The sequence below is a fragment of the Hemiscyllium ocellatum genome, chromosome 2 (assembly GCF_020745735.1).
Source record: "Hemiscyllium ocellatum isolate sHemOce1 chromosome 2, sHemOce1.pat.X.cur, whole genome shotgun sequence".
Lineage (NCBI taxonomy): Eukaryota > Metazoa > Chordata > Chondrichthyes > Orectolobiformes > Hemiscylliidae > Hemiscyllium > Hemiscyllium ocellatum.
Window position 1 is genome coordinate 1,092,059 of NC_083402.1, and position 14,565 is coordinate 1,106,623.

General features: G+C 42.6%; 1 protein-coding gene across 3 annotated transcripts in view; it reads left to right on the plus strand.

The window, feature by feature from the left end:
• Positions 1-14,565, plus strand: part of nipbla (NIPBL cohesin loading factor a) — a 529,062-nt gene that overhangs the window by 312,936 nt on the left and 201,561 nt on the right. For all 3 annotated transcript variants that reach the window (XM_060834051.1, XM_060834059.1, XM_060834067.1), the window contains one exon: positions 6,123-6,266. In XM_060834051.1, coding sequence (XP_060690034.1) covers positions 6,123-6,266 — 144 coding nt within the window. The remainder of the gene's footprint in view (positions 1-6,122; positions 6,267-14,565) is intronic.

Sequence of the window (14,565 nt, forward strand, 5' to 3'; positions counted from 1 at the left end):
GCATGGACAGTAAGGAGAAAGTGAGGACTGCAGATGCTGGAGATCGGAGAAAGATAGAGGGCGAATAACAGACCAGCACAGGGTGTCCAAGTGAATGGAGTGTGTTGGAAGTGGGAGAGCAGTCCTGTGAGGGAGGGTGGGAGTCCTGATGGAAAAAGTAAGCACAGAGTCGGAGGCACGAAAGAAAGTTAGATGTCGGGACATGTGTCGGATTCATTGATCTGTGAGCGCAGTGGGATGAAGGTGTAGCCTTTACTGAGGACTGATCATTCATCCTCAGCAAGGGTGAGGTGTGGGAGGATGGAAAACCACAGCATGGCTGGGAGCTAGGACCTTGAGTGGGGCTGGATTTGGAAATGGGGGCAGTGAGTGTCTCTGTAGTGGGTGTGGTTGTGGTATCGTGGGTGATGTCACCAACGGAAGTGATGCACACCATGGGGGTTGGGGATATCCACGGGAAGTGGGAAAAAGCAGTAAGCTTTGCAGGCAAATATTTGGGAGACAGTGCAGCCAGTGTGAACTGTGCAACTTGGAACTCAGAGTATAGGGAAAGAGATGCTTTGTATTGATAATTTGTGAGGTTTTTGTGGATTATAGTTTATAAAGACTGTACTCTGTAGTAGCAAGGACCAGGGAATAAGGGTCCAAGAGTATTGAGATGGAACGTGCAATGAGGTGAGGGTATACTTGTACAGCTGTCACTAAAGGTAAGCATAAAACACTCCAGTGCAGTACAGGCCCTTCGACCTGTGAGACCAGTCTGAAGCTCATCTAACCTGTACTATTCCATTTTCATCCATATATATCCAATGACCATTTATACCCCCATAAGGTTGGTGAGTCTACTACTGTTGCAGGCAGGCCGTTCCATGCCCCTACATGGGGAAGCAGGACAAGCTATTGAGTTAGATGATCAGTGATTAACCCTAATGAATAGCAGCGCAGGCTCAAGGCTCAATAGCCCCTCTCCTGTTACTGTTTTCTATGCTTCTATCAGGTCACACCTTTGGATTGCTTACATTTGTAAAATTCTTTGAATCTGCTTTTACATCTTGAAAAATGACTTGCAAAGAGTTGAGATGTCTTGAGAATGTGATGTGGCCTTGTACAAATGTGGGTTGATTTCATAAAATTACAGGGAGATGTCATGAATATGACTTTTATTATTTGCATATACTGATGGAATTTGGATATTGCCAATTATTTCCCAATCTTAGCTGCCCTTAAAGTTGCCGTAGTCCTAGAAGACCATGAAGTTGCGCTTCCATTAGGGAGAGATAACTGGTGGTGACTGTATGGTGGTTTAAAATATCTCAGGTGAGGGGCAAGGTTGAACAGACAGGACCTTCATGATCACCTCAGCCAATACATGAATTTAAATCTGTACTGTTGGTATCACTCTAGGAGGACAGTGAGGAATTCCCAAAGTATATAGAGAAGTTGTCAAGTGGGTGGATAGTTGGTAGATCTGTTTCAATGTAGAGATGAAGCTGCTTGGTAGAAAGAATTTTAAAGGACAACATAAAATTGTGTGCAGTTGTACGCTAGAGGAAAGATGTGATTGCATTGGTGAGTGTGCAGGAGTGATTTACAAAAATGGTTCCAGGATTAAGAAATTTCAATGATTAGGATAGATGGAAGAAGTTGGGACTGTTCTCCTTGGAAAGAAGTCGTCTGAGCAAGAGATTGAAATAGGTTTTCAAAATCATGAGAGAGGTGGGCATAAGAAAAAGCTGTTCCCATTTGTGAAAGGAACAAGAATGAGGGGGCATAGATTTAAAGTGGGTCAAGGATGATGTGAAAATAAAACCTTTTTTCCTCAATTAATGGTCTGCATATGCAATGTTGCCTGGCAATATGGAGAAGGCAGATTCAATTAAGGCATTTAAGGGAGCTTTGTAATGATTATTTGGATTTTAAAAATGTGCGAGGGTAGAGGGGAATTAAACAGGAGATTAGCAATAGATAATGATTCTAGTTTGAAGAGCCAGTGCAAGTACATTGGGCTAAACAGCCTTTACACTGTAATAATTTTGAGATTCTTTGTGGAGCTTGGAGGGGAAATTGTTGGAAATGGTGTTCCCATGCTTCTGCCTTTGTCCTCCAGGGTGGTAGAAGTCATGGGTTTGGAAGGTGCTGGCTCAGGAGCATTGAGTCACTGAAGTGCATCTTTTAAATGGATCATGCTGCTTTGACTGAAAGAAAAAAGAGCTTGTGATGGGGAAAAGATAACTGCAAGGGAGATGGAATAAGAAAGAGACTGTAGGGCATGGCAAAGGAGGTTGGTAAGGGTGGGGTGGGGGAGAAGAAGGAATGTGGAAATGGTAGTTGCATGAAGTGGATGGTGAGGAGACTTATCTACACTACTCTCTCTTTCCAGCACTTGGCTCATAGCCTTGAATGTTGATTTTATCAAGGTTGTGAGTTTTCCACTTCTTCTACCGTCCTGGGCATTGCATTCCAGATTCCTACCACCCTCTGGGTGAAAACACATTTTTCTCAAATCCACTCTTAACTCCTAACTTTTAGATGAAAATAACATTCCACCCAAAAAAAAATCACATCCCCACACCCCACTATTTCTGGAGTTGTCACAAAAGTTAAAAAGTGCTCACAGTTCCCATTTACCTGACCAGATTTGTAAAGAGCACAGGCCAAGTTTCTGTGCTGGAGAAAAAATATTGTTTATACCAAGTAATTAGACTCTAGCTACAGGATAAGTGATTATGAGCTGTTGACATATAAAGTCTATTAGTAAAAACTTTAATCTCCTTATAAACTCCCCCCTGTATACCAACACACAAGCTGAAGGGGGGAGATGGGTTATTGGCTGACAGGAAAACACCTGAAAGACTTTGTTCCAGAGTAAGGAAACACTTCTACAAACAAATGATGGTAGAGGGTTGGAGCGCTCTGCCACAAATGGCCATGGATGCTAGATTGGTTGTTACTTTTAAGTCTGGTATAGTTAATTTTTTGTTAAGCAATGATATTATGGGGATATGGGTCAAAGGCAGCTTTGTGGAGTTAGGCCCCAGATAAGCTACAATGTCATTGAATAATGGAACAAGCTTGAGGGGATGAAAAGTCTACTGCTTATTTGCTGTTACTGAGATCTTTGATTTTTCTCCTGACCAGCACATTACTTCAGTCACCTTTCTCGGATGTTTCCACTGGTTGTTAAGAGACAGTGTCTAAGTCAGTTACAAAATTTCCTGACTTATCAGGTAAAATTCAAAGCTAACAACTGTTGGAGGAAAGATAAACTGTCTTAATATTTAAGGTTAGTTTTAACTGCAGACAGCAGAAGGGCTGCTGCCAAGTTGGAGAAGGACTGGAGCACACTCTCTCTGCAACTTGTTCCCAGTTTCAAGCTGTTCAGATACCTGAAAACCAATCGTACAGTTATTGGCAGGCAATAAGTCTTTGTCATTGATACCTGATAATTGTCCTGGACTAATTTTGTCGCTGACAAGAGCTATACACCTTCAGCTCACTCATACGGCAATAAGTGCTTCAAATAAGGTTTTAAAAAAAGCCCTTTCACATTTCAATCTACAGATTTTTTAAAAAGCACAAGTGAAGAGTTACATTCCTTACACATGTGATTGGTGGTATGCGGGTAACAGCAATGCTGTTGCTGCTTCAGCACCAGATTTGTAAGACACACTCCACCTCTTCAGTTTTGTATTCAAAAGACCTTGTGTAGCCCTGAATATTCTACCTCCCATAAATGTTGAAAGAGAAACTCCTGAAACTGAATAGATATCATCAAATGAAGGGAATGTCTGCCTGTGGTGAGCACTCAATTCAAAATGGTTGAAAACGGTCATCTGTGTGTTTGTGGGTCTCTGGATTGATTGGCCAAGCTTCATCAGCCACTTGACAATTCTGGCTCCTTGGGTTTTACGTCTTGAACTTTCATTCCACAATAATCTTTCACTCTTCAACTGATATCAGGTTTTATTAACAGATCTGTCCTAAGTCCTTTTCCTTCCATATCCATTTTAAATGTCAAATGTTGTCTAGGTTGTTTTCCCCTTTGATCTCCTTCTATCAGATTGCTAAATGTTCAAAGTTTGTGGGAAGATTTGTAGCTCGGGTGCTCGTTGTTGTGGTTCTGTTCGCCGAGCTGGGAGTTTGTGTTGCAAACATTTCGTCCCCTTTCTAGGGGGACGCAGATGACAAGCAACATGAATTCGACTGGGACAACATTACTATTATAGGACAAGCCAAACAGAGAACAGCCAGGGAATTCCTAGAGGCATGGCACTCATCCACAGATTCTATCAACAAACACATCGACCTGGACCCAATATATCGGCCACTGCAGCAGACAGCTGGAACTGACAACCGGAAGCGGCAGAGACAAACCACTATAAATGCCAGAGGAAACATCACAGAAGCGCTTCACAAGAGGCTCCCAAGCACTGAGGATGTCACCTAGAAAGGGGACGAAACGTTTGCAATACAAACTCGCAGCTCGGCGAACAGAACCACAGCAGATTGCTATATGGTATGGACTGGCCTATCTGTGCCAGCAATGTTATTGGCTTTGTGGAGTCACGAGGTGACTTTCTGCAGAAACCTCAGCATCTGAAATGCTTCTGTTGGTGCAGTATTTATATGACTGACTATAAATTATTGTAAATGTTGGTATTTCAAAAACAAAACACTCTACTGAAAATCCTGTGCAGCTTTCTGAAATTCTTTGTTATGAAGTCAGTCTGTGGAGATGAACTCCATTTTCATTGTTTATCACTTTTATTAAGTACCAGCATTTTAAGTTGTTTGAACATATGTTGCTAATCTCTGCTATTTTGAAAATTGTGTGTAAATGTTTGTTATGTCAGATTCTCCAGGGTTGGCATTAACTGCTGGAGGCATCCAATGACTTGCTATCCAACTTCCAGTCAAGATGGATGCTTCAACTGGAGCTTCTCTGCTCCTTAAGTTTCCTCTTTTTCTCCCCCTTTGGTCTCTCAGCGGGTCTCAACCTGATCTGTTAGCTGCTTATGGTGGATCCTGGCCTTGTCTCTTGGCAGCTCCACTGTTGTCTCTCAACCTAGTCTCGATTGATGGGCTGTGAAGAGTTCCAGCCTGGGATCTCGACGGCAAGTCAGGGCACATGCGTGCCCAGCCTTGTTCATGAAGCATTGGAGGAGTTTGGGGAGGCGGTAATTTCAACAGTAGTGACAGTATCTGTGGCAGCAAGAACAGACAGCAGACCGAGATAAGCAGAGGTCTCATCAAAGACTGTTGAACTTTTGATTTTCCTAGTTTAAATTACAAAAGGCTTTCATGTAAACTACTATCTATTTCTTTTTTTTTCTACTACTCTATGAAGTAATGCTTAGCTTTTTAATTCTTGATTCTCTTACTGCTTTGTGCCCAAGAAACAAAAACAGAAATTGCTGGAAAGCTCAACAGATCTTAGCAGCATCTTTGGAGAGAGAAGCAGAGATAACATTTTGAGTTGAGTGATCGTTCCTTGGTACCTAAGATAGCGCCATGTGTGGGGACATTATGGACGTTTCACTCTACTTCTGTTCTTAAATCTAAATCTAAACTTGCTGAACAAGTGAGGATTATGGAGGATAAGTACTATCCCATTGGACATTGTGGGAACTTGCATTTGTTTCAGTGCATTTTGAGTCATAAATCAAGTGAGACTATTGTTCATTTTTGCAGTGTAATCAAATTTGATGTTGGGACCTAGTTTCAAGGGAGTTACTTGAATTTAAAAAGCAAAATATGAATGAAATTAAACCAGCCAGCAGACTGTTAAACTATGGACATCACTGGTAAGGGTTTGATGAGCTTTAGCACCATCTGGTATATTTATCCCAAGGAACTGGCTGAACCATTGCCACCAGACTTAAGTAGCTAGTTTCAGGATGTGTCTCTGATGCAATCTGTATTTCTGCTGCTCAGGTATTCTGTTTGTAGCCAAATCTGGTGTATAATGATGAGAATGTGTTTGAGAGAGAGTTGTCATAATTAATCATTTACTTGAGAAAAGGTACAGGAAAATTATATATTTGGACAAAGATTTAAGGTGGGAAAATAGTGCCACATAAGCCATTGTTTCAAATGTTTTATTTTTATGCTCCTGAATGCAGGTTCATCAGTTCAGTAACAAGTCGACAGAGATGGCTCTCAGAGTAGCTTCTCTTGATTACCTGGGAACTGTAGCAGCACGGCTGAGGAAAGATGCTGTATCCTGCAAAATGGACCGGGAGTCAATTGATCGGATACTCAAACAGGTGAGGGGGAGGTTTGGATGGTTAGTTATTGGGGAATAGGAGGGCTGCTTAGTCTTATGGGGTGTTTGGGAGTTGTATATTACATGCTATCATACATTCCTGTGGTAACATCATAATGATCAGTCCTGGGGAGAAACGAATGTAAAGTCTTGGAAATGTGTGGAAAAATATAGGAATTAGTGGAGTTGATATGTTTCTGTTGGGAATTCTGATGTTTATTTTAAGAATAATTGACAGGAAATGACCTCTGGTCCATCTAGCCTGACCCATATAAAGCTTCGCCCCATGCAAACATGATCTGCTGAGGGAGGCAATAAACCAAACCAAAAACTCAGGCCAGTATTAGATTAGATTAGATTAGATTCCATACAGTATGGGAACAGGTACTTCAGCCCAACAAGTCCACACCGACCCTCCGAAGAGTAAACCACCTAGACTATTCCCCTATCCTATATTTACCCCTGACTAATGCACCTAACACTATGGACAATTTAGTATGGCCAATTCACCTGACCTGCACATCTTTGGATTGTGGGAGGAAGCCCATGCAGACACAGGGAGAATGTGCAAACTCCACACAGACAGTTGCCCATGGCGGGAATTGCACTCAGCTTCCTGGTACTTTGAGGCAGCAGTGCTAACCACTGAACTGCCCAGTATGTCGGGAGAAATCTGAGGAGTTACTGTCTGAACCCTCGAGCAGTTGTACGTAGTCTAGGACATTGCAGTGGCTCTGAATTCACTGTCGTATGCTTCTTTCATAAGAGGTGATGTGCACCCCAGCTCTTGTTTGACGTTTTACAGCAAATTGCCATTTAACGTATGAGCAAACAATCTGTTTCCGCGATTTATCATTCTCCAGGGAAAAGTACAAACTTCTGATATCTAATCAGGACCTCGGCTTATATAATTTTAAAACTATGACCCTACTCTAATTTATTTAAATAAATTCTCTACCCAAATTCAATTTGTTCCTTTCATCTTATAGACCCAAGCATTTTCCAAATTGAATTTATATTTTCAAAATATCAAGTAAGAACAAAGTGTTGGAGAACCACAGCTAGCAGCTTGTTCAGCATTTATCCCTCATTCTTAATACCCTTGAAGGTGATGAGCTGCCTCTTTAAAGCACTCACTTAACTCAGAATAGAATGCCAAGATCTCTTTCTAACCACTTCCAATTCTGCTTTTACCACTGTGGTTGATGTATTGGGCTATGGTCGCGTGAAATATACAACATCCTGTACTATTCCAAATTAAACATCACTTACCAGTTACAAATTGTGAAGGACAAGCAAAGTCAACAATTGTACTTTCACAGATCTGGTATCAGGTCATATTTCCAGCACATGTTTGAAGTCATAGCAATAGATTAGTCATAGCATAGGAAACAGAAAATAGGAGCAGGCATAAGCCATTCAGCCCTTCAAGCTTGCTCAACCTTTCAGTATATTCTTGGCTGATATCCTAATCAGTACCCTATTCCCAGCCTCTCCCCATACCTTTTTGTTCCCTTTATCTCTAAGAACTATACTTAACTCTTTCTTGAAGTCATTCAATGTTTTGGCTTCAAATGTTTTCGCTTCAAATGTTTTCTCTGACACAGGAGAACATTTGTTCCATCACGACCATTTCAGCTCTTAAACCAATCCAGTCACTCCCAGTGTTTTTTTGCTCAAGTCCTGCAAGTTTATTCCCTCCAAGTACCCATTAAAGTTTGTTTTAAAACCATTCATTGTTTTCGCGTACCCCTCCTTCACTGGCAGAGTTCCAGGTTATTACCAGACACTATATAGAAAAAGATTTTGTCACACATCTTCACACCTTCATCTTCTGCACCTTGACTCATGAGCTAATGAGAAGCGTTTTCCCTTGTCTGCCTTGCCTCATAGGATCATAATCTTGGATCATAAGATAACAGAGCAGAACTAAACCATTCAGCCCATTCCACAGACGCACTAACCTTTGCGTGAAAAAGTTTCCCCTTAGGTCTCTTTTATATCTTTCCCCTCTCACTCTTAAACCTATGCCGTCTAGTTCTGGACTCCCCTAGCCCAGGGGAAAGACTTTGCCTATTTACCCTATTCATGCCCCTAATGATTTTGTAAACCTCTATAAGGTCACCCATCAGCCTCCGACGCTCCAGGGAAAACAGCCCTAGCCTGTTCAGCCTCTCCCTAAAGCTCAGATCCACCAACCCTGGCAACATCCTTGTAAATCTTTTCTGAACCCTTTCAAGTTTCACAACATCTTTCTGACAGGAAGGAGACCAGAATTGTATGCAGTATTCCAAATGTGGCTTAACCAATGTCCCATTACATGACCTCCTAACTCCTGTACTCCATACTCTGACCAATAAAGGAAAGCATACCAAATGCCGCCTTCACCATCCTATCTACCTGCGACTCTACTTTCAAGGAGCTATGAACCTGCATTCTAAGGTTTCTTTGTTCAGCAACACTCCCAAGGACCTTACCATTAATTGTGTAGTGTGTCTTGTATATCTCGGTTGAATTTCTCCTCAATCTCCTTTTCTCTAAGGACCTCTAATCACCCCAACCTTGTCAACTTAACTTTTCAACTAAAACTTCATTTCCTCAAATTACTCTGGCACATATCTTCTGCATCCTTGAGACTCTTGCATGTTCCCTAAAGTGTGGTAACCAGAGCTAGATGCACTCTTTGAATTGAGGCCAAACTAGAGCTTTATACATGGTCAGGGTAATGTGCTGCTTCTGTTATCAATGTCCTTATTTATGAAGCTCAAATTCCAGTTTACTTTTCTAAACAATTCGTGCCGTATGTCCTGACACTTTCAAAAAACGATGGACTCCATCCTCGCCCTCAGTCTCTCCAATTCTGCACACACTTTTCATTGTAATGTCAATTTACTGCAACAGAACATGAGATAATATCTTATCCTTCCAAGGACATTGATCATTATACAGAATAGTTCAAAGTTGTTGCAGTATAGAATAACACCATTCACCATCATGTCTGTGTCGCTCTCCATAGAAGCAATTTACTTGTGCTATTTCCCAACTTCTTCCTGGAATTCTGCCTGGAATCTTGCATGTTGTTCTTCCTTTTCAGCTAAAAAGACTGTAAGATGGAGTAGTTGAAGTGGGGCTGTTCAACCCATCGAGCCTGCATCACCATTCACTGAGATCATGGTTGATGTTTGTTAATTTTCAACTCTACTTTCTTTTTCTCTCGATTCTTTTACTAATTATCGCAGTCTCAAAGATACTAAATAATCCAGCCCCTCTGGTAAAGAAATCCCATATTGACTACCCTCAGAATAAAAAATGGTTTAAAGTCTGGTTGAAGATTTGTAGCCCGAACAACAATAAAAAATGGTTTCTCATCTCTATCTTAAATATGAGACCCCTTATTTTGAGATGATGACTTCTAGTCCTAAGCTTTGTCAAGTCCACTAAAAAAATTTGTTTTAGTAAGATTGCCTCATTCTTTTAAACTCCAATGAGAACAAGTGCAACCTACTCAACTACTCCTCAAGAAAATCCCTGTACGTCCAGAGAACTTTTCCAGAACTTCTTTCAATGCTGTTATATCTTTCATTATATAAGGGGACCAAAAATGTTCACAGTATTCCTTATATTAACTCTATGCTTTCTTTTAGTTAGCCAATCCCTCATCTATGTGAATATATTTCTACCAACACCAATGTTCTCTCTATGCAGTGTGGTCAAGCAGGGATTGAGGTTCCCCCCCCATACACCAATTGGCATGCTAATGAATTGGCTTCCAGTTACAGAAGACACTGCTGCAACAGATCTTGGAGGTCTTTGGCGCAACGTCAAAAATTGTAGGGAATGTAGCCCAACAACCTGGGCTTTTATTTTAAGTCAACTTGTGTTCGGTATCTTATCAAATGCCTTTGTAAATGCAAATATATTACAAATACTGATTCCTCTCTATCCTTCATGTTTATTACCATCTCAAGTGTCCTGATAAATTTGTCGGAAATGTTTTCCCCTTCATGAAGCCATACTGATGCTGCTTGATCATATTATGCATTTTTAGAACATAGAACAGTACAGCACAGGTCCTTCAGTCTTCAATGTTGTGCTGGTCTTTTATCCTACACTGAGATCAGACGAACCTATCTTCTAAGAGTCACATAAATGTCCCTAATATATCTGACTCTACACCCACTGCTGGCAGTGCATTCCACGCACCCACCACACTCTGTGTAAAGAACCTACCTCTGACATCTCCCCCAAACCTTCCTCTCATCACCTTAAAATGATATCCCCTCATGATAGAGACATTTTCCCATGGTGGAAATGGCTAACTATTCACTCTATCTTTGCCTCATCATCTTGTACACCTCTATCAAGTCACCTCTCATCCTTCTTCGCTCCAATGAAAAAAGTCCTTTCTCCCTCAACCTTTCTTTATAAGACATGCCCTCCGGTGCAGACAGCATCCTGATAAATCTCCTCTGCACCCTCTCTAAAGGTTCCACATTGGCGGCACGGTGGCACAGTGGTTAGCACTGCTGCCTCACAGCGCCAGGGACCTGGGTTCAATTCCTGCCTCAGGTGACTGACTGTGTGGAGTTTGCACATTCTCCCCGTGTCTGCGTGGGTTTCCTCCGGGTGCTCCGGTTTCCTCCCACAGTCCAAAGATGTGCGGGTCAGGTGAATTGGCCATGCTAAATTGCCCATAGTGTTAGGTAAGGGGTATATGTAGGGGTATGGGTGGGTTGCGCTTCGGCGGGTCGGTGTGGACTTGTTGGGCCGAAGGGCCTGTTTCCACACTGGAAGTAATCTAATCTAATCCTTCCTATATTGAGACAACCAGGACTGAATACAATATTCCAAGTGTGTTCTAACCCAGGCCGGTATAGCACAGGCAGCATAGCCTAGCTGCTTTTAAACTCAATTCCCCTGTTGATGAAAGCCAACACACCATATGCTGCCTTAACAATGCTATCAACTTGGATGGCAACTTTGAAGGATCTATGGACATGGACCCCAAGATCCCGTCTGTTCCTCCACACTGCCAAGAATCCTGCCTTTAGCCCTGTATTTCATGTTCCAAAGTGAATCACTTCACACTTTTCCAGGTTGAATTCCATCTGCCACTTATCAGCCCAGTTCTTGATTAGATTAGATTACTTAGTGTGGAAACAGGCCCTTCGGCCCAACAAGTCCACACCGACCCGCCGAAGCGCAATCCACCCATACCCCGACATATACCCCTTACCTAACACTACGGGCAATTTAGCTTGGCCAATTCACCTGACCCGCACATCTTCGGACTGTGGGAGGAAACCGGAGCACCCGGAGGAAACCCACGCAGACACGGGGAGAACGTGCAAACTCCACACAGTCAGTCACCTGAGGCGGGAATTGAACCCAGGTCCCTCGTTACAACCTACAACAGCCCTCCACACTATCCATAACTTCTCCAACTTTGTGTCATCAGCAAACTTACTAACCCACCCTTCCACTTCCTCATCCAAGTCATTCATAAAAATCACAAAGAGCAGAGTCCCAGAACAGATCCCTGCGGAACACCACTGGTCACCAAGCTCCAGGCTGAATGCTTTCCGTCTCACAGTACCACACAGTTCTATGGGCCAGCCAGTTCTGTATCCGGATAGCCAGAATTCACTGTTCACCATGCCTCCTCACTTTCTGAATGAGTCTACCATAGCGAACCTTATCAAATGCCTTGTTAAAATCCATTTATACCACATCCACTGCTCTTCCTTCATCAATGTGTTCTGTCACATCCTCAAAGAATTTAGTAAGGTTTGTGAAGAATGACCTGCTCCCCTCAAAGCCATTCTGACTATCTCTAATCAAACTAAGATTTTCCAAGTAATCATAAATCATGTCTCCCGGAATCCTCTCCAATACTTTATCCACCATAGACAAGTGGTAGGGGCTGCTCGGTGGTTCAGTGATTAGCACAGTTGCCTCACAGCGTCAGGGACCTGGGTTCGATTCCTGCCTAGAACGACTGTCTGTGTGGAGTTTGCACATTTTCCCAGTGTCTGCATGGGTTTCCTCCGGGTGCTCCAGTTTTCCTCCCACAATCCAAAAGATGTGCAGGTTAGGTGGATTGGCCATGCTAAATTGCCCATAGTGTAAGGTGTATTAGTCAGGGGCAAATATATGGTAGGGCAATGATTCTGGGTGGGTACTGTTCGGAGGGTAGGTGTGGATATGTTAGGCCAAATGGCCTGTTTCCATGCTGTAGGGGATCTAATCTAACATGAGACTGACTGGTCTGTAATTCCCAGGATTATCCATATTCCCTTTCTTGAACAAGATTCTTGAATAAGTTCTAAGTTTTCCTGATAACAGACATGAAGCTAACTGCCCTGTAATTATTTTTTGTCTCATTTTGAAAAAGTGTATTTCACATTCAGCACTCTGGCCCTCTGATACTTTTCCTGATCTTAAGGATTCTTGAAAGAAGACTACCTATAGCTATTACCATCTACTAACTAATTCCCTTAATTTACTGGGATACAACATATCAGCATCTTGTGTGTTCACATTCTGCCTCTTCCAGCTCCACTCTGGGTATCATAGTCTAAATTTCTATCCTGTAATGGTGCCATATCCTTTTTACTTGTTAAGTCTTTAGGTTGTGTGCACAGCCCAGACCATAACAGAAGCCAGCCAATCTTCCATCTGTGGACTACATTCATGCTTCTCAGTGCTGCAGTAAGGCTGCCAATCTCCCACCACCCCCATAATGCTTTCCGACAACCTCTTCTGTCAGGGAGAAGACACAGAAGCGTGAACATGCACCAACAGGTTCAAGAACAGCTTCACTGCATTTAATGACTGTGAAACATTGTAAATAGACAGATAGACAGCATGGTGGCTCATGGTTAGCATGGCTGCCTCACAATGTCTGGGACTCGTATCTGATTCTAGCCTTGGGTAATTGTGTGGAGTTTGCACATTCTCCCCATGTTTGCATGGGTTTCCGCAGGTGCTCTGGTTTCCTCCCACCGTCCAAACGTGTGCAGGTTAGGTGGATTTGCCATGTTAAATTGTCCCATAGCGTTCAGGGATCTGTAGTTTACCTGAAGAGTTAGGCTTTGGGGGAGAGGTGAACGGAGGTGGGTCTCCGGAGGGTATTTGGAGGGTTGGTGCAGTCTTGATGGACCGAATGACTTCTTTCTGCACTTTTGGGATTCTATGATTGCAAATTGTTGTAAAAACCTATCTAGTTCACTAGTATCCTTTTTGGAAAGAAAACTGTTGCTCAGATACCTGTACGTGACTTCAGGCTCTCTGAAATGGCCTGGTAAGCAAGGGTTGCTAGTTATGGGCAATACATGCTGGTCTAGTCAGTGAATTACATTCAGTGGGTGAATATAAATCCCTTTTAACTTTCTTTTTGATGGAGAACAGGCCCAATGTCTCAAATATTTTAATACGACCCGATGCTTCTCATCCCTTTGTCATTATCTGCCCCCTCTCTAAAACCTTCACGTTTTGCAGATGATACGAAGATTGGTGAAGTAGCAGAAAGCATAGGGGACTGTCAAAGAATACAGGAGAATATAGATAGTCTGGAGAGTTGGGCAGAGAAGTGGCAGATTGAGTTCAGTCCAGGCAAATGTGAGGCGATGCATTTTAGAAAGTTTAATTCTGGAGCGAATTATACATAAACAGCAGAACCTTGGGAAAAGTTGATGAGCAGAGAGATCTGCTCCGATTCATTGTACCCTGAAGATTGCTGCACAGGTGGATAGAATGGTCATGGAGGCATATCAGACAGGGTCTTGCGTATATGAGCTGGCAGGTCATGTTACCATTGTACAAGACTTTGGTTCGGCCGCATTTAGAATACTGTGTACAATTGTGGTCGCCACATTACCAAAAGGATGTGGACGCTGTACAGAGGGTGCTTATGTGGATGTTGCTTGGTATGGAGGGTTCTAGCTATGAAGAGAGGTCGAGTAGGTTTGGATTGTTTTCATTAGAAAAAAGGAGATTGAGGGGGGCACCTGATTGAGGTCTGCAAAATCATGAAGGGTGAAGACAGGGTAGATAGAGATAAGCTTTTTCCCAGGGTCAGGGATAACAAGGTCAAGTGTTCAAGGTGAGAGGTGAAAAGTTTAAAGCGGGAATATACGCGGCAAGTACTTTACACAGAGGGTAGTCGGTGCCTGGAACACGTTGCCAGCAGAGGAAGTAGAGGCAGGCACGGTAAATTCATTTAAGGTGCGTCTGGACAGATGCATGAGTAGGTGGGGAGCAGAGGGATACAGATGCTTAGGAATTGGGCGACAGGTTTA